General features: G+C 42.3%; 1 protein-coding gene and 1 long non-coding RNA gene across 2 annotated transcripts; one reads left to right on the top strand and one right to left on the bottom strand.

Annotated features, from left to right (window-relative positions):
• The first annotated feature begins 1,507 nt into the window (after positions 1-1,507).
• DHTKD1 (dehydrogenase E1 and transketolase domain containing 1) lies at positions 1,508-20,610 on the top strand. Its single transcript, XM_032985859.2, has 17 exons — positions 1,508-1,685; positions 3,413-3,568; positions 4,334-4,545; positions 6,326-6,520; positions 6,839-7,108; positions 8,984-9,155; positions 10,725-10,923; positions 11,821-12,133; positions 13,208-13,292; positions 13,952-14,091; positions 14,488-14,638; positions 15,889-15,995; positions 17,103-17,267; positions 17,679-17,761; positions 18,856-19,025; positions 19,511-19,596; positions 20,073-20,610. The coding sequence occupies exons 1-17, from the start codon at positions 1,532-1,534 to the stop codon at positions 20,172-20,174; spliced, it is 2,760 nt and encodes a 919-aa protein (XP_032841750.2). The 5' UTR covers positions 1,508-1,531; the 3' UTR covers positions 20,175-20,610.
• A 999-nt stretch (positions 20,611-21,609) lies between these two features.
• LOC116959933 lies at positions 21,610-26,480 on the bottom strand. The gene is made up of 2 exons (XR_004406089.2): positions 26,094-26,480; positions 21,610-23,038 (listed from the first exon to the last, which is right to left on the bottom strand). It is a non-coding gene; the product is annotated as an uncharacterized LOC116959933 (long non-coding RNA).
• Positions 26,481-26,568: the final 88 nt, after the last annotated feature.

Here is a 26,568-nt window from a genome sequence, read left to right as displayed (position 1 = left end):
CTTTCCTGCCAAGCTGCTTTCCAGCTGGGCAGCCCCCAGCATGTACTGGTGCATGGAGTTGTTCCTCCTCAGGTGCAGGACTTTGCACTTCCCCTTGCTGAACTCCATGATATTCCTGTTGGTCCATTTCTCCAGCCTGTCTGGGACCCTCTGGATGGCTCTCTCATGAACAAGCCACTCCTCCCAGTTTGGTTGTCATCTGCAAACTTTCTGAGCGTACACTCTGCCTCATCATCCAAATCATTAATGAAGACATTAAACAGGACTGGCCCCAGTGTTGACCCCTGAGGTGCATTGCTAGTTACTGGCTTCCAACTAGACTTTGCAACGCTGATCACCAACCCCCGGACCCAGCCATTCAGCTTGTTTTCAACCCACCTCACTGTCCACTCACCCAGCCCACATGTTACCAGAAAGTGGGAATTAATTCACTCGCTAAGACTCAATAATGTGTGTGTGTGTGAAAACAAAACCAACAAGCATTTATATTACCTTAATCATACATATTAATTGCATTTTTATCATGTTCCTAACTTTTCTGGGAACTCATTAGCATATGTTAATATCTCTTGCACCTGTCTGTTGGAGTCTTCAGGTGGTCGTCAGGGGTCTTTAGATGAAGGCTCATAGTCTTCTTCACTGTGTTCGCCAGTTGACCCTTCCTTCTGCACAAACTCAGTCCTGTGGTCACATCTATCTTGTCCTCCAAGGATGGCCTGGTCTGGTTTTGTTTCTAATTTACAGTTTCCTTATCTTTATGTTTCTTTGCAACTGCTACTACAAGGCCAAACTGTCGCAAACAAGATTATTTATGAATTCCTCACCCTACATTCTAACTGTTCCTCAAAAGATCAGTATTTGTTCTGCAGCACAATGGTTAAATGGTTAAAACAGCTTAAAATGATCATAATAATTCTATTCCACAAATATCTATTTTCTAATAACCTTAGTTCACAGGTATCACACACATGAGCAGTTTGTGAGGGTCTTATGGAAGACAGTGTCAAAGGCCTTAGAAGTCCAGGTAGACATTATCCACTGCTCTCCCCTCATCTGCCAGTCCAGCCATATCATTGTTGAAGTTTATCAAGGTGGTCAAGCATGATTTCCCCTCGGTGCATCCATGCTGACTACTCCTGATGACTTTTTTTGTGCTTGACGTGCCTGGAAATGGTTCCCGAGTGCATAAAACTTCAGGGGAAGCTTTCAGATTTTGTTAAAACCTCGTTTCTCTGTAACTCATGTATTTTGGGGGTAGGTTTTCCAAAGGTGACGAGGTTACTGTGTCTTTCCCCAGCCTAACCACAACAAGGTTAAGCTTTGATCCTTTTCAGGAGGGGCTGTTTCATGGGAAATTTAGGCAGCTTTCCGCTCGGGAATACCAGAATACTGGCGCATACAGCAGAAGCGGCTGAGGGGAGCAGAGAAAGGCGCCGGGCGCCTCGGATCGAGAGGGCCACGCGCAGGGCCCGTCCGCGCCGCCACAGGGAGCGGCGGCCCCACCCCGCGCGGGGGAGGCAGCGGGGCGGCCATGGCGGCGGCGGGGGCTGCGCGCTGCGCGCTGTGGCGGGGCGGCCTGCGGCGCTGGTACCGCACCGAGCGCGGCGTCTACGGCTACAGGCCGCGGAAGGAGGCGAACGGGCGAGCCGCGGAGTCGCGCGGCGCCGGGGCGAGCGGTAAAGCAGGTCGGGCACCCCGCATTACACCCCCCCACCCCCCCACACCCCCACACCCCGGGCTGCGCTGCGCTGAGGGGAGGGCTGCTCGTCCCGCCGCGGCGGCCCTGCGGGCTCTGAGGGGCCGCAGCTCCCGGGTGTGTGGAAGCGTCGATCCGAGGCGCTTTGTGTTTTGCCTTCGTTGCCTTCCTGAGCGCCGGCCGGGGCCTCGGCGTCTCCTCGGGGCGCTCGGCTGGCGCGGGGCAGAGCTCGCCCGCTGTGCGCGGCGGGGGGGGGGGGGGGCTGCCGGCCGAGCGGGTCTCCGGGGAGCCGGCTGGTCCCTCCCAGCTCCGGGGGCTGCAGCGGCTCTGAGCGCATCGGCCGCCGAAGTGCTTTCAGTGATGTGCACTGATGGAGTTTTACTGCTCAGAAAAGCACCTGTGCCACACGCCTGTGATTTTCCTTTTTTTATATTATAGTGCTTGAACTAGCTGAGTACAGATAACTCTCCTGTAGCAATAACTGTGATTCTTTTAGCTCAATTTTATAGCGCAGAAAAACAATTTCAAGCAGAAAACACTTTGGGGTAAGAGTGTTATCCCTGCCATAACACCTCAGGAGACTCCAGTAGAAATTAAGCCCGTTGCACAGAAGCAGGAGTGAAAGCAGTTTGTTAGCTCCTGGACACCGATTCCCACCGCTAAGTAGCCTCCTTGTTACGCAAATAAAAAGTTAATGTATTTTTACGTTATACTTAAAAAATAGCTTTTAAATGGCTTTTATGCTGAGAGCGTTGTGGGAGATGTCAGGGTTATGTTCATCTGTTGTAGAACCCATTAGAGAAAAGGACCAGATTTCAGCTGAATGTAATAGCAGAGTGCCAGCAATGGAAATGCAAATGTCAGAGAAATAACTTTGTGAAATTGTCTCAGAAATTGGAAGATGAAAATCTTCAGACCTGAATATTGTCAGCACTATGTTTTTATAAGGGCAAATCCCCTCAGCTACATACATTATAAACTGGTTCATATCATTACTTTGTGGCAGACTCTGCTTGCAATATATCTTAGTTTACAGTTTGTCAGTCTGGTCTGTGGCATGTGTGGGAGGACAGTAATGTTGTGGGCATGACATTTCAGCTGGTCAAGTTTGGCTTATGTCAATTTTTTGACCTCAATGCAAAATGCCTGCAATAGCGTGTTGCTTGTATCTGTTGAAAAATGTGTTCAAACATTTGAATTTCTAGTATGTCTGGCTCAGCATGTGCATGTGTTGTTGTCTAGTGGCTCCTGCATACACAGATATTTTTTGAAGTTGTAGGACCCAAATTATTAAGACCCTATCTTCCTGTCATTCCAGAGAGGAACAGGGAAGCACAAGTGGTACGATTTGAGTTGACTGAGGAAATAAGATTTTGCACACTGGTACCGAGCCATTCTCGAGTTGGACATACCTGCTGTTGTAAAAAGATTCAAAGCTAAACGAAGTAGCTTTGCATATGTCAGCAGGAGCCTAACTGTGAAGGGAGCTGTGGGAGAAATACAGAGTCTACTTGCTTGAAAATTTGGTGGGTGAGAAGGTTTAGGAGTTTGGTGGTGAGAGCTGTTGTGGGGTGATATGGTAAAAACTGCTTAGAAAAATCACTATTCCAGCCAGAACCTTGATTACTATCAATGGACAGAATGCTTCTGTGTTGGTGCTGTAAATGTATTAAATGTGAGCGTGTGTGCGATACTGTTCTTTCTTTTTGTTTTTAGTTGACCATGCTCTTGCTCGTTTAATAACTGCATATGCTGAACATGGCCACAAAGCAGCCAAAATAAACCCACTGTTTGCTGGCCAAGCTGTTATGAACATGGTACCTGAAATCAAAGAGTTGGCAGAAGTTCTTCAAGGGCCTCTTGTTACTACAGGTAAATTCACAGCCTTATCACAGCCAATTGTCTTCATGGGTGATTTATTAAGAGGCTGTGTCCCTTGTGGAAGAGCCAAATATTGAGTGGTGGTTCAATCAGTAATGAACTGTTGGATGGTAAATTGTTAACTTCAGCCCACTTATATGTTTGTTGCAGAAGTCATTGTGTAATAAGTGGCTACCTTCTAGCATCTTTGGAAACCATGAAAATTTTTACTTGTGGTTACAGCTACGGAGGTTATACATTAATTTCTTGTATTGCTGTAATGTTCTGTGATTTAGCATAATGCTTAACACTGTAGTGAACCTGCCAGAGCACTGGGCCAGAAGTCAAGACTTGTCTTTGCTCAGATCTTGTAGACTCTCACTGTGGCCTTGAGCAAAGGCAGGTCTATATACTTTATTTTCTCAGTGTGCCAAACGGGTGCTTATTTACTTGTGATGCAGCTGGGATTGGAGCCCATCTTTCTGAGCCACAAGATATCAAGTGCTATACTGAGTCAAAAAACCAGCAACTTTGTGTTATTCATGGTAAAATCTTTCAAAAAGGCATTTTGAACACCTTACAAATAAGCATGAGACTCTCATATTAATAACAGTGAAGTGTGCTTATAAAAAATGTTCTTTAATTTTGTCTTTAAATGAAGGAAAAGACATTAATTTGTACTCTCAAAAGGCTAATGTAACTGCAAGATAACAGTTCAGGTCTTAAGTGCTTCCCAGTCCTCCTCCAAAGTGGCTAATAACATTTATTTTCCACCAGGGCTTCTAAACATGGGAAAAGAAGAGGCTTCCCTAGAGGATGTGTTGGCTTACCTTGACCATATATACTGCGAACATATTTCCATAGAAACAAGCCAGCTTCCAACTTTGGAGGAGAGAGAATGGTTTACTAAAAGGTTTGAAGAGCTAAAACAAGAAGCATTTACACCTGAAGAGAAAAAGCACTTGTGCAAACTGATGTTAGAGTCTCAGGTACCTTGTTCACTATTGTTTGACTGTACTAGTTGTGGAGTCTGTCATGAGCCCTTTACTACTACAGACATTATTCATGCAGAAAAAGAATGATCATTATCTTAAAAGGCTTTGACAGTGTGCAAGAGGAAGAAATACAAGGTTTTGCCTGAAAAAGTGCAATACACAAATGCATGAATCTCATCGGAGGTTGTTGATGAATTTACTTAGCAGCCATTATTCAAACAAGTAGTGATACTTTTTGGTTTGCATTGATTACTTTGGAAATTATTTCTAGGAAAGTGTTTCCAGCCAGTTCTAAACTCAAAAGGCTTTTAGAATTAATTAGAGCATAGATTGTGTGGTATGTATTCTTGTATATTCTTTATCATGTGGAGACACAAACAATAACCCTACAAATCCATGAGTAATCACTCTTCCAAAGTGAGATTCTCTTAGGCTAATGATCTGACAGCTTATATTAAGTGTTACTGATAGGAATGTGAGGTTGGGCAGAGCTCTGAAATTTTGTGCTCTGGTGCAGCTGTTCTGGGTTTTCCTTTCAACCTTGTGCTGATCTGTTTTACTAGCTTTACAAAACAGAGTTGGACTGAGGTGTTAGCCATGTAGCACTGGCAAATTTGCTGCTTTTCAGTGAAGTAACCTTTGTTCAATGCACTCTGTAAGGAAGTGAAAGATTTATGTACTTGCAAAATGTATAGAGAAAATTTATTTCAATACTTCTGTACTGTGAAAAAATGTCTTTTTTTTTTTTTTCCTTTTCTCCCTGTGTTATCCAGAAAGATTGAAAGGTAGAAGAGCAGGATCTGTGAAGGTGTCCCTGTTTCCAGTTTTCCAAGTGGAAGGAGTGTTAAATGGAATATTTAACAATGACTAAACAGAAGTATATGGCACATTTTGTATTTTTCTTGCCGTTTTGGCAGTTAGAGGAATTTGATAGTAACACAGAAGATTGAAGTCGAGACCTTGACATACCCTATTTTGATTTCAGTATAACCAGAAGTGTAGTTAGAGTGTAGAATTTAACCTTGACAGGAAAAACTACTTCTGTGTGTGATTAGTTTTGTCTACAATATTCCTTAGAACTAAATGTTGATGAACTAGAAGGTAGTGTTCAGCAGTTGGCTTGGATCTATGGCTGTGGCTCAGTCTTCCCTTCTCAGTTACAGACTGTTTATTTTCAGTCTTCAGTTGCAAAACACTACAGACACTTCCAGTGCTTCCAAAACTTTGTCACTTACGAGAGCTGTCTAGGAGTAGATGGAGTGAAGTGGGAGGAGTGAGAGGAAAATGAAATAAATATCAATTTGTTTATTTTCCTTCTCTCAAGCATTCTTCTACCTGTGTACTAAAGACTGTGTTTAATAATAATCAAAAAGAAATGCTGTGCTTCTGCAGCACTTTGCATCTCAGGATAGTTATGGTTTATACTGTAAAAGAACACCATTCCTTATTTTCCACCTAAAATAGGTAAGCTATCAAGGAATTTGCAAATTGTTCTGGTGTTATATTTCTTCATGCATCTCCTTCCATGTTTGATAGAGAGAGTTTGGTCCTCAGTTCAACATTTTTTTGCTTAAGAGGAGATAAGACCTGCTTTCTTGTAGTCATCATAGCTTCTGGTCTTAGACTGTGTGGGTGAAGAATGAGCTGGGACTTTCAAGGGGCATGCTTAGGTTTGTATGCCTTAAAGGTACAAGCATAAATTATATTTTAATTTTATGAACAGAAGACTGCTGCTTAAAATAGCCCAATACTCAACTTCTCCTGTTTTCAATAGGAATTTGATCATTTCTTAGCCACAAAGTTTGCCACAGTGAAGCGGTATGGTGGTGAGGGAGCAGAGAGTATGATGGGTTTCTTCCATGAGTTGTTCAAGATGTGCGCGTACAGCGGTGTGACGGATATCATTATTGGAATGCCTCATCGTGGAAGACTCAATCTTCTCACGGGTTTACTTCAGCTTCCACCCGAGGTAAGAGACTTAAAATCTTATTGGCAGTTGCTCTACAACTGGTTTATTTGCAATAAAATAAAACCCCAAAACTTTGTCATGTTGCAAATGCTAGAGTAATAAAAAAGTTACCTGCATGAGAGTTTTCCCCTCCTGTCAGCACTTCAGCCAAATGTCCCCAAGAAACTTTAAAAGAACTCTAATGCGGGGGTTTATGTGCTGTCATCAGAAGCATCCTCACAGTTTCGGGAGTAGGAGAGCATACAGTCTTGTGAATATTTTACTTTAAATGTGTTATTGAATCAGAAAGGGGTTTTAACCAAATTTGTTTCCATGCAGCTCATGTTCCGTAAGATGCGTGGTTTGAGTGAGTTTCCAGAGAATTCAGCAGCCATTGGGGATGTTCTCTCCCACCTGACATCATCTGTAGATCTCGACTTCGGTTCCCACAGGCCTGTGCATGTCACCTTGCTACCTAACCCCTCTCACTTAGAAGCAATCAATCCAGTGGCAGTGGGCAAGACACGAGGAAGGCAACAGACTCTTCTCGATGGAGATTACTCCCCAGAGAGCTCTGCACAGCCTGGAGACAAAGTTATTTGCCTGCAGGTATTTTGCTCACAACTTGTAACTGAGTGGTGTATATAGAAGTATCAAACAAAACTGAAATTAATATAGAATATCAAGAACTGGGATCCTCTTTATGGAGAGAGGAGGGCAAGGAAGATTTCCAGGAGACATGTGATGATACTGATATTTAAACAGTTCTAAGGTTCCTGAAGAATTGATTCTGATACCTTTCTTTATTTTAATAATACTCTGCATTGAGGACTATGTGTGCCTTTCTTCACAATCCAGTTTTGCATTTAAACCACCACCATTACCCTTCTTTTAAATTAAATGGGTTTGAAGAACAGCTATCAACTAGATTTCAAAATTTATGAGAATATTTAGAATTTTGTTGTTTTATCATGGTACTGTTGAAGAGTCTGCTGCAATTAGTTTTTACTCCCTGAACTGTCTTTTATAGCTGTGGAGGCAGTCCTAAATAGTTCCTTGATATAGTTTATTTTCTTGCATTGTATACAAGTGAGTCAGTCAGACACACTTTTAAAGCTGGGAGTAAAACTTAACTGGGGCAGAACTGTTCTCCTATAAAGAATAATAAACATGGAGGAAGCTACAGGTAGAAGTGAAAATGTATTTAAGTTAAATAAATGTTTTGCTTCCTTCCGGAGGTATGTGGATACTGAGAAAAGGCGGAAAGGAGAATATGAAATACTGAAAACTGGAGGCAAGCTGGGATTTTTATTGGGTTTTTTTTTTTTTTTTTTTTAATTAAAAAAAGAAGGCTTTGGGGCATGCAAGTGCAGGAGGAAAAGTTTCTTGTCCAATGCATCTTCTCCTCATCTTTCAGTGCAGTTATGTCAGTTAGTTTGGTAAGATATTATTGCTTCTCTGACTCTGTCTCATAATGTTAGGTCTTCACTGTGTAGTAATTAAACTACAATGACTCTTTAAACAAAGTTTTTTCAGGATAAATGGCCCCTCCCTATGCAAGAAAAAATGAACTTTCTATTTTTTGAAGGGGTAAGTGGTAGGGAGGGTTACGTAGTAGAGAAGAACAACATTTAACTCCAAGCTAGCCACATCCATGTTAGTAAACTGACTCAAAGTATTCCCAAAAGAAGGAAAATGTTTAATGTAGCGTGAACATCAGTACTCGTGATTGTGTCCTTAAGAGGTCCAAGAGTTAGATTAAAGGGGGGTGGGGGGAGCGGAAAGGCAAATTTTTAGAGTTGTGACTGTTAACTGATCATATTCAGCTAATTGAGAAGAAAGACGAAAACAGACACCTTCTCTTCTAGAATCTTGGTTTGGAAGTTTCTCTTCGGGCTTTCTGTTTTCATAGTGCTTTCTCTCCAGAAATGTAAGTGTAGAAACTCTGAACTGAGGTTTACTCTGGCATTTGTTCTATTCTTCCACAAGACTGAGTGCCAGAGCTTGAGGGTAAAAAGTAAAAATAACTGAAGGTGCCAGTGTCATTGGTGAGCCTAGTTGTCCAAGGTCTGAAGATCTTCTTTTCTGGAACTTCAGTGTTCTCAGAATATATGAAGACTGTAAAACTCTTTTTGATTAACTACCATGGACACTTCTGCAATGTTTAATTTTTCATCTCTGCTGAAGAGTGGCTTATTTTTCATCTTCTCACACACCTTAACTCTACTTCCTGAGCATCAGGCAACTACTGGCATTTACAGTTTGAACTGAAATCTGAGATGACCTTGTGTAAGTGAAAAGACTACATAGACTCTCAAATCATGAAAACAGTCAACTGAAAGGGGTTAAGAAGTGGATCTGGCTGAAACTGTATCTGTTCTACCTACTCAATTTAAACGGTCTTGCTTAATGAGGTATGGTTTTGATTTTGCTGTTCCTCCAGTGTTTTCTAATGAGACTTTTCCATCTTCTTCCCTAATGTAGGTTCATGGCGATGCTGCTTTCTCTGGGCAAGGGATTGTTCCTGAAACACTGACCCTGTCCAATCTACCACATTTCAGAGTGGGTGGGAGCATCCATTTGATAGTTAATAACCAGCTAGGCTATACCACTCCTCCAGAGCGAGGAAGATCATCTCTATACTGCAGTGATATTGGTATGTATAGTTGAATCAGAAGGAAGATTGTCTGTTGTGTCATAAAGGATTTTTAATTCCAGTGTGAACATATGCAATGCTATGGGCTTTTTATAGCAAGTGCCTATCAACTGTAGGGAGTTAGATTAATATATCTCCATTTTCATGACAGAGTAGAAATTAAAATTATTATTGATTATTACCTCCTACTAGCAAAAACTCAGATGCTAAAAATATGCCCTCCCCCATCTGCTTTGTGGCAAAGACTAAACATCAAGGGAAAATCTTGTCACATTTGCAGAATGTTATGAAATATTTGCAAGATTACTGTGAAGTCTTTATAACACACTTAATTTCTGCCATGTCATTGACAGCTTTTAAAAACATATGGTGATGGAATGTATAATAGATGTATTTTAAATGTAACAAGATATATTTAATCAAGATCATTCCAGCGTGTTTTCTGAGCAAGATTTATAAGTCAGATACTCCTTCATTTTTGTTTTGTTTTTTTGTCATGTGAGCTTGGTGAGCTTTTAACTGAAAGATGAGGCTCATGCCATTTCTAAGCTTAAACTAGAAGTCTTTTGTTTTGGACTGGTCTTTCTTAGCAATAAACAGATGTGTTATAATCAGCAAGAGCAGAGACACAGTAGTTAGTTCCCTTGTGTATGTCTCCTATAATTAAAAATGTATGTTTTTAAGACTTAACATCAAGTGTTTGTTTGCCTTATTCGTCAACCAAACAGGTAGATTCATTAAATCTGATCAGGTAGATAGCATATATTATTAATATATTTTCCCTATATTATTATTATTAATACATTTTCCCTGAGCTGGTTTTGTGTTGTGGACTTTTTTTTTTTTTTTTTTCCACTCCATCCTTAGTTTTCCTTTCTTCTTACCTCATCAGTGAGGAGGGGACGTTACCCATTTGAGCTTCAGGATTTTGCTAGGGAGGGAAACTTGATGTGGGTCAGGAATAGCTGAAGTATCTTAATTTCCCAGAATTTGGGCAGATAAAGTACAAGAGGAACACTGCTGGGAAGATTAGCAGCCAAATTGCCATACAGGAGAGGGTGTTAAGACATTTGAATTTTGTAGTGCTCTCTTTAATGAGGAGATCTTTCTGCCTGGAGGAGCCGTGGGTAGAATGACTAACAATGGAGAAGATAGTTTCTGGCCTGTATGAATTCATAGTAGTAATAGCTTAGGATGACAAGGAAACAAAACTCAGTTTTTCTTTGAAAGAGAATCAATCGAGTAGTTCTCTCCCATTCCCTGCAGACTTTGATTCAGATTAATAAGATGCAGGAACTGTGTATAGAAAGTCCTCTGGGAATTTAGTGCTGGTAAAGAAGTTGTGCTCAAACTGTGAGAAATAAACAGGCTGGGCTAATTGCACTTTCTCTCATGGAAGACTCCTACTCCTTACCCCAGCTCTCCTCACAAAGAGCATCTTCTATAGACTTGTTTTTGTTAAATACACTTCACATGAGTTGTCTGTAGTTTCAGCAGAGTAGGTATGTCTGCTTCCTTTGGAAGGGGTTGGGTGTGATTACTGTTGTTACGTTTTGAATCCCTGGGCAGGTAAAATTGTTGGATGTGCAGTTATCCATGTGAATGGGGATGATCCTGAAGAAGTTGTTCGTGCCACACGACTGGCTGTCGAGTACCAACGCCAGTTCCGCAGGGATGTGATAGTAGACTTGCTGTGCTACAGGCAGTGGGGCCACAATGAGCTTGATGAGCCGTTCTTCACCAACCCCAGCATGTACAAAATCATCAGGTAAGGGTAACACCACCTGATGGGGGGACCCAAAATGTACTTGTGTCTACACCAATTCAGTATTGCCTGCTACTGCAAGAAAAATCTCTATATAACGAAGATCCTTTGCCATGCCAATGAGTCTTTATGTAAGTGTAGCTAAGCTGTTCAGCAGCCCTTGACTAAGGTGAGTCTGATAATAAGATCTTAATGAAGGTAACCACTAGTGTTGGTTCTTGAATATGCGGCTTGATGCCTCTTGGAGAACAATCTTGCACATAGCCCTTGGGTTTCAAGTTCATGATCACTAGTAATCAGAAGGCAAAGTTGTCTTCTATGTGCCAGAGGGAAGTGTAGGTAATGTGGGAGAATGGGCAGGAAGCCAGTATGACATTTGTCTCATCTTCGCCTGGTCCTGCTGATTCCAGTGGGGACTCATCTTTATGAGCATTTAAATGTATTCAGATTCCATCCTTATCCCCAAAGAAAAATACACATTAAAATTTACTGGCAAATAAATTCTGGTATTTTAGGTGAAGCATTTATGGAATGAATGGCTTGGTTCTCAGATAATACTGAAAACCTACTGTCAACATGTTTGAAGAAAATATGCACGATAGCACAAAAGCAGTCTAACTGGGAATTTTTTTTTACTTGCTTTTACTTGTAACTGTCAACTATAGGCACTTTTTTATTTTTTTTTTTTTTTAAATAAAGGACTATAAAGCACTTATCAAAGATAATTGTTATCTTTTTGGAAGTGGCAGGAAAGCAAACTTGATGCAAATGAGTGTAATGCACCAGGACATCATTTATTTTAGTTTTCCATGGTACCTGACAGTAGTAAGGTGATATTTCCTTGTTCTGCAGTGACACTGTTTTCAGGCTTAATGACTATGGGGTTTCCCTCTCTGACAGATCCCGTAAGAGTATCCCAGACACCTACTCAGAACACCTAATAGCTGCTGGGCTCATGACAGAGACTGAAGTATCAGAGATAAAGACGACATACTATACTAAGCTGAACGATCATCTTGCCAACATGACTTTGTATAGTCCACCTCCTACCAACCTGCAGGCTCACTGGAAAGGCTTTGTCGAGCCTTCTGCTAAAATCACCACTTGGGACACAGGGATGCCAGTGCCACTTTTGCAGTTCATTGGAGTCAAGTCTGTAGAGGTGCCTGAAGAACTCCAGATGCACGGCCATCTTCTGAAGACCTACGCACAGGTCAGTAGAGCATAATGATGCTTCTAGTCCCATTGCTCAGAGATGTGACCTATTATAGGAGAGACCTCTAAAGACAGCAAGGCTGCCAGTTAGGGAATAGTATAGTGTTCTCTAGAAAAAACAGCTCGCTCTCTTCTTGAAGGCTGAGATAATGCCATTTTTCCTCTAGTTTTGAAGAAAGTCCTGTCCCCCAAATCTTACCGTATACTTAATTTTGTCATTTCAACAATATTTTGTTGTAATGAAGAAAAAAGCTTAGAGAAAATACAGTTTATTATTCTTAAAAGTGATAGAAACTATTATGATTAATTACTATCACTTATATGCTTTATGATTATAATGAGTACTTTGTGAGAGAATGAATGAGGCACTTGGTAATAGTGTACGCAGTTTTAAAGCCAGTAGTGAGTGTTTATGTTTTATGTATATAAGCATAAGCATCCACATGTGGCCATGTTTGACAGTTTTTGATAGCTCATAAGTTTGTGTGCAGTGATTTTATTGGTTTGGGTTTGTAAACATTTCCCTCTGATGAATGATGACCATGTGCAGGTGTCTGGTTGGAAGCCACAGAAAGGCCAGGAGTGGAATATTTTGGAAGACTGATGTCCTTGTCTTCCCAGCCTAAGGCAGGAACACCATAGCTGGGTGTGATCATTTGTCTGCAGTTCTGCAGGCCAGAACAGGGGAGAATTCTGGAGACCTGAAATACTTATGCCTGGTATCTTTCATCACTGCTAACCAGACAAACTAAAAGTCTGTTGAGTGTGCTCTGTGCTGTTCTAAGATTTTTAGTATTTTCAGTTTAAGATCCAATTTGTCAGTCCACAGGTTGTTGGCTGATAAGTGAATGAGTGAGTCAGCCATGGTTTGTGGTCCTCCGGGCAACCTTCTTCAGGATGTGCTGAAATAAGACTGTGTGTATTCCAAATCAACCTAAGCTGGCTGCAGGAATATAGCATTTCTCTATACAGTGTTTTTTTTTCTAGCTTCTAATATTTATCTGTGCCACCAAAAGAGCTACAGATGGAAAAAGGCAAAATAGTAACCTTTCCATGTTGTTTCCTTGTTTAGTCAAGAGTTCAAAAAATGGAGGAAGGAAAAAAGCTGGATTGGGCAACAGCTGAAACTTTAGCGTTTGGTTCCCTGTTGAGCCAAGGTAAGAGGCAACTCAACAGCAGACAATAAAATATTTCTGCTTTGATGTCAATAAAGTGTAATGTTAGACTCCTTAGGTGTTTCTAAGTCTAAAGATTGTTACGATGTATAAATTTGACAGTTTACATTTGCATGGCACTAAGAGAAGGTAAATATGTATCCCGTATGTCACTAATATTTGTAGATTGAGTACTAAATGTCTTCAAAGAATTGTTGCTCCCTCCCACTTCCCAAAAACATTCATGCGTAGAGCTAAACACGAGCAGTGCAGCTGACATCAGTGGGTCCTCACAAATAATTTTGGAGTGTGTTTCATGCTACTATTTCTTTTCCCTCCTTTAGCCTGAATTCATATCTCCATTTACATATGATACAGAAGACACATTTTTTGCTGTTTGCTTTAGTAAGTTGAACCATTTACCACAAAATAATCCTTAGCTGCAGAGAGGAGAAAAGAGCAATGTCTGAGCATCTCTGTGCTTGTGAGTTGGAGCTGCTGCTGGTTAAGAATTCTATCTCAGATTTGATGTTGCTGATGAGGGGAAGTTCAAGATGAGACAGAACAAGAGAAGTAATATTTTAGAAGTGGGGAGTTGTTGTCCTGCATGTTTTCTTTTTACATGACTTGCTAATCCAGTGTTTTGTTAACTGTTTGGCAAGGATTCAATATCAGACTAAGTGGACAAGATGTTGGCAGAGGAACCTTTAGCCAACGACATGCGATGTTGGTTTGCCAGGAGACAGATGATACCTACATTCCTCTGAACCATATGTCTCCAGACCAGAAAGGTTTCCTAGAGGTAGGTTCTGTGGTCCACAAGACAACCTTCTTCAAGTTGTGCTGAAATAGAATGCATATTTTAAAGCTGCTGAGTCATATGTAGGTAACCTGTGTATCCTGGCAGACACCAGATACAGAAACATAAAAACTGTCAGGGCATGTCCGTTCTTTGTAGTTACTCTCTTTACAAATTTAACAAAGGGTTTTCCTTTTCCTTGAGAGACCAGCTATTATTCTTTTCCCTTCAGTGTCTTTGTTCAAAAGCAAAAAAAAAAAAAAGAAGAGGTGACCATCAGTTGCCTTTAGAAGTGCACCTCCTCAGTGTGCCTAGCACTGATATGCCTGGTTCCAAAGGTTCTTAACCCTGGGTTATCTTCTTCCTCACCCACCCCTCCCAACAATTTCCTTTTGTTAGGTGAGTAACAGTCCCTTGTCTGAAGAAGCTGTGCTTGGTTTTGAATATGGAATGAGTATTGAGAGCCCTAAGTTACTGCCAATTTGGGAAGCCCAATTTGGAGACTTCTTTAATGGAGCCCAGATAATATTTGACACTTTCATCTCTGGAGGTGAGTGTGCAAGGAGCTAATATTCAAAAATGAATCATTTCTACTAAGCACATTTTTAGAGAATCCTTCATCTTTAAAGTAAAAGGGCAATGTCTTGAGAAAAGAATTCTGTTTTCTCAAGAAGTCTTGTGAGCTTTCCTGTGTGGTCCTGACTTCTTTGCAGCTTTTTTCTGAAGACAATCCATCTAAAATGAAAGACACCCCACCCTTGGCAGAAGACAGTCATTCCAAAGGACATGCCAAAGGACAGTTGAATATATTAATGGCCTTTCTTCCCTCCCTACTCCCTGCCCCCTTTTTTTCACTGTGTGTATATATAGTTCATAGCTTTTTAGGATGTACCTTTCCTTCATGAGGCATCTGAAAAATTCCTGAAGCAATACAGAAGGTAAATCATGATTACTTAAAACAAACAAACAAACCTACAACACCTTATAGCCAGCCTCTAAGTTTGACGCTAGCATGGTTTCTGAATGCTCAGATAAAAGACGTCTCTGAGCTGGAACATGATGAGAAGATGCTAAGATGGATTTCTGGAGTAGGATTCCTTGTATGTCAGCATCCAGATTTTTGGCATCTACCCTCATTTAGGCCTCTGCACTCCCCCTGTAATCATATATAGAAATTCAGAGTCCCTCTTATCCCACCCATCCTCAACATGCATTTGAGGTTGGGATGAATTACGTTCTGGATTCGACTGTAATCCCTTAAATAGTGCAGGAAGTTTGACAGAGCTCAGGGGAACTAGCCTGTGGCTAGCATTGCTGTGTTAGCTAGGGCTGGCTCACAGGGCGCTGCCTGGCTCACACCTGCAGAGGACCAGAGGACAAGGTATGCAGAAAATATGCAGTGAATTATGGTTAGGGGTTTTCTTACTGGAGAGTTACCTTTGAAGACCTCTGTTAGTCAGGAGGACAATTCCATTAAGAGGATTCTTACATACTGCGGTGATATTTTAGACTAAGTTTTAGAATCTTCACTGTGTCATGAGCTCCACGTGGAGGCTTAAGTCTTCTGGAAGCCCAAAGTTACATAATAATTTTAGAATCTTCAGATCATCTTATGTGTGCTGTTTCACTGTTGTGAATCTCATGGCAAAATGCCAGCAGAATGTTTCAGGCTTGTATTTAATGATGTGGAAGTTAGCTTTTATTTTTTTCCTGAGTAGTTTGTGCAAAGTAGTATGTGTTTTGGGGCTTTATGTTCTGTGGAAATCATTCTTTCCTTCCTCCTCCTTGTGTGTTTTTTAGGTGAGGCCAAATGGCTTCTGCAGAGTGGGATAGTAATTCTTCTCCCTCATGGCTATGATGGTGCAGGCCCTGAGCATTCGTCCTGCCGGATGGAACGGTTCTTACAGGTACCCCGCCACACCTCTTGGATTCACATATCCCCCATCACAGCACCGGTGGTCAGAGATCTGGGAGTCTTGCCGCAAAACACCCCATCCCTGGTGTACCCACTAGTGACTTCAGAAGCTGGAGATGTACCGAGGTGTACCAGGATCATGCCATCATGATGAGATAGGAACGGCCTGGGCTGAAAGTGGAGGAAGAAAGGGTGCTGCGGTGAGAAGGTGTAGGTCTAGAAGTGGTGAGGAAGCAGTTTTGGTTTAAACGCTGCCACAACATATCTGATGCAAGACTGTCATTGAACCTTGCAACAAATGCTTGCTGTTCCTGTCACATCTCTGTCACCTGCCCAAGTGGGTGTGTGGTAACATGCAGTTTCCTAACGTGAGATCTGCATAGGGCTTGCAGAGGCCCTGTGCCCTCTGCCAACAGCCCCAGTGGGACATGCTTCAGTCTTTTTTCTGATTGCTGCTCCTTGGCAATGCCACTGTACCACAGAATGAGTCCAGCAGCAAGACAGAATTGCTGAACTGCAAATAGCAGACCCCTAATGGACATTTCTTACAGAGAACAGTTTGGGGTTTGGCATCAGAAACAGTCAGCCACCCTCTTGTGAAAACCACTCACAGGAATATCCACTAGGCATAGAACATACAAACATAATTCTGGACACTATGAAATATCAGTTAGTAAATCTGTGGCACGTTTTTACCAAAAAAAAAACAAACCCAAAACAAAAAAATTCCACTGTTGTGCCCTTGTGACTGTAGTAAAAGAAAATGATTTCATCTGAGTAATGGCTTAAGGAGGGGTTTGCAACATATTTAGAGGGATGTGGCCACTCTGATAGTCATGACCTCTCCACTGTTGGAAAAACTGTCATGCTCTGGTTACAATGTGCTAGAAGGAGGCAGTTCTGACACAATCTTACCAGTTAAATGCTAAAGCCATTTCTTCTCTGAAGTTGTTCTTCCCTTGCAATCAATGTCTGAATTGGTATATTTGCTCTTCTATTCTTACACTAGTCAGCATGCCTTATGTGCCTGGATTCTCTCTTGCATATTTGGCTCACTGCTTGCTTCTTGACAATGTATTGCTGTGTTTCTCTTATATAGATGTGTGACAGCTCAGAAGAGGGAGTTGATGGGGACCAGGTCAACATGTCAGTTGTGCATCCCACCACCCCAGCACAGTATTTCCATTTACTCCGGCGGCAAATGGTCCGAAACTTCAGGAAACCTCTCATTGTTGCTTCTCCCAAAGTTTTACTGAGGCTCCCTGTAAGCTGAAAACTTTATTTTCTTTTTTCCTTCCCTCCTTTCCCCGCCCCCCCCCCCCCCCCCCCCCCCCTTCTGTGTTCCTTTCTTCTTTCTCTTTGTTTTTCCTCTGTGTGCTCCGATTTCTGTTTTGGGGCCAAATGGATGGAGTTTTCCCTGTTTGGGGCTGGATAGCTTGAGGATTAAAGCTGGGTGGAGGTATGCTAGAAGTAGCGTTGATTTTAGGTCTGGTGATGTTCTCAGAAATCTTGTCATCCTGCCTTTTTTCAGTGGGAGTGGGAATGGGAATATAAGGGAGTGGGAAGACTGTATCTTCTGTACTTACCAAAACCCTGTCTCTGTATCCTCTCCCCAACTCTGGTCTGAGGGGAAAAGGCAGCGAGGTTTGGTAACTTCCAGCTCTCCCCCATGTAGGCTGCTGTATCAAGTTTTGAAGAAATGGCCCCAAGGACAACATTCAAGCCTGTCATTGGTGACTCCTCTGTAGATCCTAAAAGGTAACTCTACTTTCTTAGAGGACAAGCTCAGAAAGGTTGTCCTCTCCCTTCCTCCTACATACAGCTTAAGTTTGAGGTGATAGTAAAGAGGTGAATTTGGGGGGAAAATGTTGTTTTTTGGTTGGTGACTTAGTTTTACTTGTTTTTCTCATTTTCTTCTGCTTACCTGTTGGTAGTTAACATATCTATCTCCATAATAGTAAAGTGCTCAGGCTTTCAGATCTTGCCCTCACAGGGAGGTTGTGACCACAGTTACTAATCTGATGGGTCTGTTCTGTGCCATGCCCATAAGCTAACAGTCACTGGGAGAGCAGCTGTTACATGAACTAGATGCAGAATTTTTTTTCTGGTGTTGGAACACCTGAGCTGATGAAGTAAAGTTAGGGCAATAATAAATCATTTGTGTGTGTATTTCCCTCCCTTCATATATTATAGAGAATCCTGTTCACAGTGGGCAATAATGGCCTTCATTTTTTTTCCCTCCTAAGGTTCTTATCTGGTCTTTGTCCCAGTAGTAGCCAAGTCTGACAGCATCCCTGATGTTTGTATCCTTACCCACAATCAAAAGGCTGGAAGTATCTTAGCGTCTTGTTTTCTTTTAAAGTGGGATGGTGAGGTTTATCTCCTTGCCTTTGTCCAGTAATATTAGGCAGCCAAGACCTCTCTGTTTGATGGAGAGTATTGCGTATCTCCAGCAGGCAGTTCCTCTTTGGCATGGGAGAGAATTCTCCTCTGGAGGTACTTCTCTCCCTCTCTGGTTTATTCTTTACAGAGAGCACATAGATGACTGCTTTGACTAGGTGTTTGTTTAATTTTTAGATAAAGGTAAGAGATGAATCCCATTGTAAGGTAACTTTCCCAGGATTACTGAAGAAGCAGGAATTCTGGGATCTGGCATACTGTGCCCAAAGGTTAGTTTGCTAACTGTTGGAGGGAAAGAAAGGCAAAGAGGAGAAAATATGGTCTAGGGTAGCAGTTTAGCTTCATAAAGTTGTCTTTGAAGATTGGCTGGTTGTTTTTGTTTGAACGTGTAAAACTGTTCTGCATAGTTTCTGTAAAATGCTAAACTTGGAAACATTCTTATTCTTCTTCAGTGTCACCCAAGTGGTGCTCTGTTCTGGTAAGCATTACTATGCTTTGGTGAAGCAAAGAGAGACACTAGGAGAGAAACAGCACAACACAGCCATTCTAAGACTTGAAGAACTGTGTCCTTTCCCCCTGGAAGCTCTACAGCAAGAGCTGAGCAAATACAGCCGTGCAAAAGGTCAGACATTTTTACCTTGTGTTTGTAGACTCTTTGAAGTACTGAACTAAATCTATCTCCTACCTTTTAGGAGGAAGAGTTGTAATGGCTTTTTCCTCTTTGCTCTTCCCCTTATCCATCTAGTGTTTCTGGAGTGGGATAATACCAATGTTTAATGCTTGTGCTAAAAGAACTTTTCTCTCTGCTATTGTTAGTTTCCATAAAGCATTTCTAAACATCAGAATGAACCATTTGGGGCAGTTTTTGCACTGGTCTTTGCAGTCCCGTCCTTTCAGTAGTTTTTGAAAATGGCAGTAGAAAAGCAGAAAATACCCACAGTATCCCTAATGGTGGATATACTTTTGGTTTGTCTTCAGCAAGCTGTGACCTGCAAGGTCAGAGATAGTGCTAAGACAAAAAGTGTAGAGGTGCTACAAAAGAAAAAACTCTGAGCTGCTGAAAAGATAAATAAGTGCATTTGTAATGTACTCTTATCCTTCATTTAGTCTTCATCTGGAGTCAGGAAGAACCACAGAACATGGGTCCATGGTCCTTTGTGTCACCACGGTTTGAAAAGCAGCTAGGGGTTAAGGTAAGATGTCACCATGGTGTTTTAGTCTTTAAAATGAAGTTTGAAGTTCTCCTTGAATGCAAAATTCTGTGGTACTTACACAGAAAACTAATGCTGGTGTCTAAACCAAATGTGCGTTGTAATTTAAGCTACTTACGCTCTTTATAGTGCCATTTATTGGTGATGAGCAGGACTGCAGCTTTCTTTTACCTGGTGTTTAGTAAAGTAGACATGATAATGAAAGATCTCAGGTAGGAAACAGTGTGCTTGAAGTCAGTTGGGAGGAGAATCCAAAGCTGCTCTTGGCTCTGGGCAGATTGTGCACTGTGATGTGCTTAGAGCCATGGTCTTTGGGAGGTGGAGGATAACTTCCTGCATTAGATCCAGCTGGGACGGCACAGTATCTGACAGTAGATATCACCATGGCATCAGAGGACCTCAGGATGCCATCCTGTGCTTGTGCTTCATTAATCATTTCCTCCTGACTCAAATTTCAGCTCCGCCTTGTGAGTAGACCTCCTTTACCTGCCCCAGCAGTTGGCATTGGAACCCTACACCACCAGCAGCAGGAAGACATTCTTGCCAACACCTTTATCTAAGTTTTCAATGGACTGACTACTTCTGCTGTCAATGTTTCGTGCCTCCTCCTGCGAAGAACAACAAAAGCCAGACCCTTAAGACTCTTAATTCTCCAAAATGGAAAAAAAGAATGGAATAAGTTCTGTAATGATGAAGTGTTTTTTTCATGTAGGGGAACACCTAGTGATGAGAGGTGATGCCTGTTACTCTAGATATACTTCTTGCTCTCTTGTAGTATTTTCTACAGAACATCTTTTTAAAGTTTTAAAAAAAAAATCCAGTCAGAGAGCAGATGGTGAGGTGTTTATAAAATACCTTGTATCAGGTTGCCTATCTGCACTTGACAGTTCCCTGGAATGGTGGATGTGTGGAAACAGTTTTTCTTTCCACAGAAGTGTTAGTGCTGACTGGTTGAATAAATGCTTCCCTGTGCCTGGGAATGGCGCCATTTCTATAGCAGTGTTGTAGATTTTCTCTTTTCTTTTCCTATGGGCCAGAAAGGAAATCTGTTGCAGCTGTTGGTGCTCTTCTCAACTTGTGACTTGGTAAAGTAGGATTCCTCAGTGGGACCTTGCAGCATGGCTCCAGAAGGCTTCAGGCACTACTATTTTTCTTGTCTGGAGAAGCAGTGCTTTCACATCAAGCTTGCAAAGTGGACGGCATGCTGCAGGGATCATGACATATTTCAGAACTGTATTTTGTAGAGGCCTAACCAATTTCTAGAGGCTAGCCTGAAGAGTGACACTACCTCCTACCTGAGAAATTCTTCTTGGTGTCCTGGCTTGGTTTGTTGTTGTTGTTTTTTTTTTTTTGTTTTGTTTTGTTTTTTTTTTTTTGTTGTTGTTGTTTTTTTTTTTTTTTAATTAACCCCAAGTTTGTACTGTTAAATTGATCCATTGGTTTAGTTGTTTGTGTTGACAAGGAGCGTGTAACTTCTCACTAGTAAAGCCAAAGGGAAGCACATTTAGGAAACTCTTTTTCAGTCCCAGGCTGCTGTGCTGTTTCACCAGTTCTCATGAATGTGGCACATTTTCAGGGGCTTACTTCTGCTCTGTTTCTTCCTTCAGTAGTCCTTAGTTCCCACACAAAATCTTGCTCATGCTGGAAGAAGTTGTGACCAAGTAAGAGCAACAGAAAAAGAGTCCAAAAATATGGCAAGCTAAACAGAAAAATGCAGTAAGGCAGGCTGCAAAGAGTTTGAGGGACAACTTGCTGAAAGGTGTAATAGTGAGACCTCTTTCAAATACATCAGAAGCTGGAAGGGCAAGAGGTGGGAGAATTAGGAGGATGAAGGGACTTAAAAAAAATCTGCTATAGCAAAACCCTCAAATGCCATGGCTTTTTATGGTTTTGTTTTCCTGTTGGGGGAGTGTTATGACCTAGACTGGGAGCCTAGGGAGTTGTATAGGTTTTGTGATTCCTTTGGGTTAAATTAAGGTGAAACAACACCAAACAACCAGTTAAAATGTTTTACTTGCTGTAGAAACAAACTTGGAAAGAATAGTGAGCGATGTGGCCCCTTACTGAAAAATCTGTAAGAAAGAAAAGAAAGGAAATGTAAGGAGAGAAAGAGAGTCAAAGAATCTGGATCACCATCCCAGGTTTCAGCGTTGCCTTAGGGTCCGGTAATCCTGGGTGGTGGGTGCACACCCAGCAACATTCTTTGTCAATTTTTAAGTTTGTCTTATCTGCTGATTTGCCTATTAGACAAAGAGAGGCAGGTTCTCTACAAACTCATTCGCATGAGAGTCGAGGAAAAGGTGGATCATGGTTTTCTGTGCATGTGTTGAGGGGGGACAGGGCGCATTAACCCTTTCATCCAGTTGAGTTGGTGATTGTGATCTGCCCCTACCACCTTTACCTTTTCCCCAGTTCTTGCTCCTTGGGCAACCATCCAGTCTTTGGCTCCATCTGGTGCTGGTTGTTCCCTCTTATTTGTCTTTTAGCTCTTCTTCAAGGGTATAGTCCTTAGCAAGGCCTGCATCATTTATGCCAAGTATCGGGCTTATACAACAGAGCCAATGTTTAGCAGTCTTCCTCAGAAGATCAGGGCAGCACATTTGATAACTCAGCAATACAACTTCAAGGAAGTGGAGCCGTGCACCCTTCAAGGTGTTCTGTGCTTCCTTAGGCAAACAGTTTGTTCCTTTGATGAATGTTTGAGGCATTAACTCCTTCAGTTCCTCAGAGGGAGTTCCTCATCTGGAGGCTTGTTGGAAATTTCCTAGGCAGAAAACTTTGCAGTGTAGCTATCGCAGACTTTGTCTTGAATAGACATGTTAATAAATCAGAACATAGAAGAAATCAGTGAAAGGAAGAGCAGCAAATGACAAAACAGGAGGGTAATCAGCCAGGTTTTCTGAAGGAGCTCAAACAGATACAGGTATTCCAGCCATTTGAAGAAGTTTCCAAAATGCACCTTTGCTCTGGCAGCAAGACAAGGTGAGCAGGAGAGGGCAGTGACTCTAAGGAGTTCAGCTGGAGCCCTCACAAGCAAGGAGTGACCACAGGTCTTCCCCTTCTTGCAGCTTCTCCTCAGGGCCCTGGGAGGGCTTCTACTAAATCTTATCTTCTCCTTCTAGCAAGAAAAATTCTTCTTCCCTCCACAGTGTGTGGGAGCTCTGCTTCCATTTAGAGGACTAGCATATCAACTATAGCTCCAGAAGGAATCTCTTAGGGCGCCCAGAGGCTTTGTTACACCACTGCTGTTGCCTTTCTGCTCGTGTGGCTTTTCCAGCTAAACGTATTTGGAAGAAATGCAAAAAAAGCCCTTTAACCTCCATTCCCAACTGCTGAGACATTTCTGTAGCCACATGCTCTGTATCCCAGCATCCAGCTCCTGGACAGAAAGCCCTGGCAGTTCCTGCCGGAGGGTTTCTGTCATCTGGGGAAAGGAAAGAAATCAGTCTTTATTGTGAAGCAAAGGATAAATGACCAAAATATTAAGGTTAAGCAGGAGAATAATGAAGCCACAGGGCAGAGGGAGGTAAAAGTTGCCCAGGCAGACCCCAGTGTTGCTGCCCTCCTGCTACCCCACGGCAGCTCTCCCATCACTGTGGGATTTTTCCCAGCATTTTAAGTTTTTTTGGTCTAATTGTCAGTGTGAAGTTGGCACCTACCTAATCCTCTCAAAATTATCTGGAGGAGCATGCTTGAATAAACCAAACCCACCACAAACCAAAGACCTTTTTGAAAAGAAACAAGTGGCGTTTAACCAAATCCAGCAATTCCAGATGGAAAGTCATGGTAGGTGAGGAAGGGCAGCTCACAGGTAGGGTGTGCATTCACCTGGGGAAATGGCTCCCAAAAGCATCTCTGAAGCCTGCTTTGGTATTTTATCCTTATTAATTCACACATCCATCCATTAACTCTACATGACTCAGAAGTAACCTCTGTAATCTATGTTCTGTAGTCTGTTTCATATGACTGCTTTAGCACATTCATCACAGTGAAAAGAAACCATGTTTCTTCCACTTTGCCCTAGCAAACTTCACAACTTGTTATGTGTTCTGAACAGCTTTTTCTAATCAAGACCTATTCCAGTTTAAATTTCTGCTCTGAGATTTCCAACGATTTCTTGCCATGCTCCCTGGGCAGTAGACTCTTCCAGGTTGAAATCACCCTTCCTGAGAATGGCTGGAGCTCTTCTTGTCCTTTACTGTTTCTAACCATGAATCTTGTCTAGTAACAGCAGCTGCTCTTTCACAGAGATACGATTACATTTTGTTTGGATATAATACTTGGGGTGCGTACTTCAGCTCATTAGAACTTTGCCCAAACAGGCACTTGTGTCACACACTGTACTTTTGGTACCATTTATCTCCCAATGCTCTGCTGATGATGAACCTCTGCACTGGTAAGTTGAAAAAGGAGGCTGAAGGGTAACACTGCTTTGGCTGCAGCTGTAGCTAAGGAAGTTGTGGAGAACAGTCATCAGCCTTGACTCCAACCTGACAATTACATAAAACCACATTTTTTTCACTATCATTATACGTACAAGGGAAGAACAGACCAAGTATTTTGAGTTTCACATGGCCTGAACCTGACCCTGTTACACACCACTCCCACACAGGCTGTGCAGGTTTGATTGTCTAGCCAAGTAAAGGATGTTGGAGCATTCAGAGTCTATTTTATCCTCCTGCTGGGAGACACAGCCATTGCTGTAGTGCTGCTCAGCTGAATGTCCCCAGCCCGGTGTTGCTGTGCCCTGGAGCCCCCAGGGATGCCGGGGTAAAGAAGGGAGAGCTTCAGCACAGCTCTCCTTGGCATGGCTGCTGCAGGTTGCCCGCAGAACACTTCTCTGCCACGACAGCTGCCAGCAGTGAGACAAAGCACTTGCTGAGGTAGGAGTTAACGCTGTTTCTCCCACCACTTTTGGATGCCCATAAGGCTGTTTTCAGTTTGCGTGCCTTGTGCTGCTCTGCACGCAGACTTGCCTCTCCCTGCATGAGTGCTGGATTGTTTCTGCAAAAAAGCATTTTGGAAAAGAAAAGCAGAAATGGCAAAAGCCCCAGAGGAGGGTGCTGCTTGGCAAGGGGAGCCAGTTTCCTCTGTGTGCTGGAAACTTAAATCAGGAAAATGACAGATTAAATAGTATAAAAGTTGGGTGAGTGGGTAAGAGAACAGGTTCCAGACCTTGGACAGGAGAACTCTGTGGGTCACTAACACAAGCAGAAGTGAAGCTTTATGTGCTGCTAGATAGACAAAACAGTAACTAGAAAGAGAGGAAGCGTTATGGCACTTGTGCATTGTGGCATGTTCAGGATTTTCACGGAAGTGCAAAACTAGAATTAAAGAAGTAAAGACCCTGAAGGAATGAGATGTAAAGACCCTGAAGGAATGAGATGTTAGGTTGAGCAGTTCATTAAAGACAGCAGTAACTGGCTGACAAGAAGAGCACACATCAGGAAATCAAATATTTTAAACCAAGTATTTTAATGTTATTTTATATATATTACATTATATAAATAACATAAAAATGATATTTAAAGTGATGTTATTTTAGATTTTTAAAGAAAATCTGCGCCTTCAAAATTCAGGCTAAAGTTTTGAACACAACAGTATTCGTTTGGAATGAGTAAAGGAAATAATACTGCATTTTTATTTTTGTACTTCCCTCACTGAGAACTCATTCATCGGTGACCCAGTAACATTTATTCAGCACACTTGTAGTGGTGCATCTATGTTAGTGTGGGTTGAGGAAACCTCCTGGACCTTTATCAATCACCAAAACATGGGGCAGCAATTTACAGATAGGATACAGATCACAAGCAAGCTAACAAGACCTGTAATTTAAGGGACTTGTAAGGTAAGTGCAGATAAAAATCTGAACAAAAGGTAATTACAAGAAACTTCCTTAAGTTTAGCTATTAACGAAGCTATGAATTTGTAGATTATAATCTACAACTAAGATACCAGGACAATTAATTATGGGCATTTGTCAGACTATTCCGGAATCTAGGTGAAAGTAACTTCTGAAGGGTAACTCCTTAGTATTTGTAAAATTATGGCTATACAAACTGTTAGAAAAAGCCTTTCCTCAGTGATTTCAGATGAGGGAGGCTATTGAACAAAATTCTTTAAAGATATTGTAGCAAGGTCTTGGTAAAGAGGATTTCTTAGGGAATGCAGAATAAAATCCAGTATATAGGTTCGAGGCTGGGGAGGAGCCGTAATCCTTCACGTCTCATATTCTTTCTTGGTAACTTTGTCTAAAACAGGAACTGTACAAGCCTATGTGTAATTCAGAATAAATACTATTTTAAATTATCATATATAAATCCTACGCTAACTTCTGGTAGCCCTGATTTTACGGACCATTGCCCGTTGGAACGGAGAGCTTTGAAAGTGGTTTGATAGCGGTTGGGGATACCCGTTCTCAAGCCAGGCACTCTACCAGCTTCTCTCCTCCCCCGGACCTCTGATTTTTATCAAATTACCTGTGAAATCGTCACATCCCTCCAGCGGCACGGGCGGGTGGAGGGTGCTAGTAACACGCACCGCTAAACTTGTGCTCTTCAAATCGATACTAATGCATCGACGGCGTTAGGGATGCCTACTCCGAGCCCCTGAAAGCTAAGGAGAACGAACCGAGGCTGCGGTTCGGGGTGCTTGAGGGGCGCTTCCCCCTCTCCGCGCCCGCCGAAACGAGCCGGCAGGCCGGGCACGGCGCCACCCCCGCGCGCAGAGCACGCTGGGAGGGCGGTGGGCCCTTCGCCGCTGCGGCTGCCCGCCGGCAGCCTGACCGACCCGGCTGTTCCCCTCACCCTCCAGCGCCGATCCCCTTCCCCTCGCCTGTGCGGCAAGATCGCTTGCTTTTTTTTTTTTTTTTTTTTTTTTTAATTATTCCCCGCCGCGGTAAGCTCTGTCCCTTGATGTTAGAGATAGTCGTCCGGAGCGATGCCTGCGTGGAAG

This window comes from Tyto alba, unplaced genomic scaffold (assembly GCF_018691265.1).
Source record: "Tyto alba isolate M040663 unplaced genomic scaffold, T.alba_DEE_v4.0 Super-Scaffold_2, whole genome shotgun sequence".
Taxonomy (NCBI): domain Eukaryota; kingdom Metazoa; phylum Chordata; class Aves; order Strigiformes; family Tytonidae; genus Tyto; species Tyto alba.
Note: the sequence above shows the minus strand (reverse complement) of the source record. Positions and strands in the feature narration are given on the sequence as shown.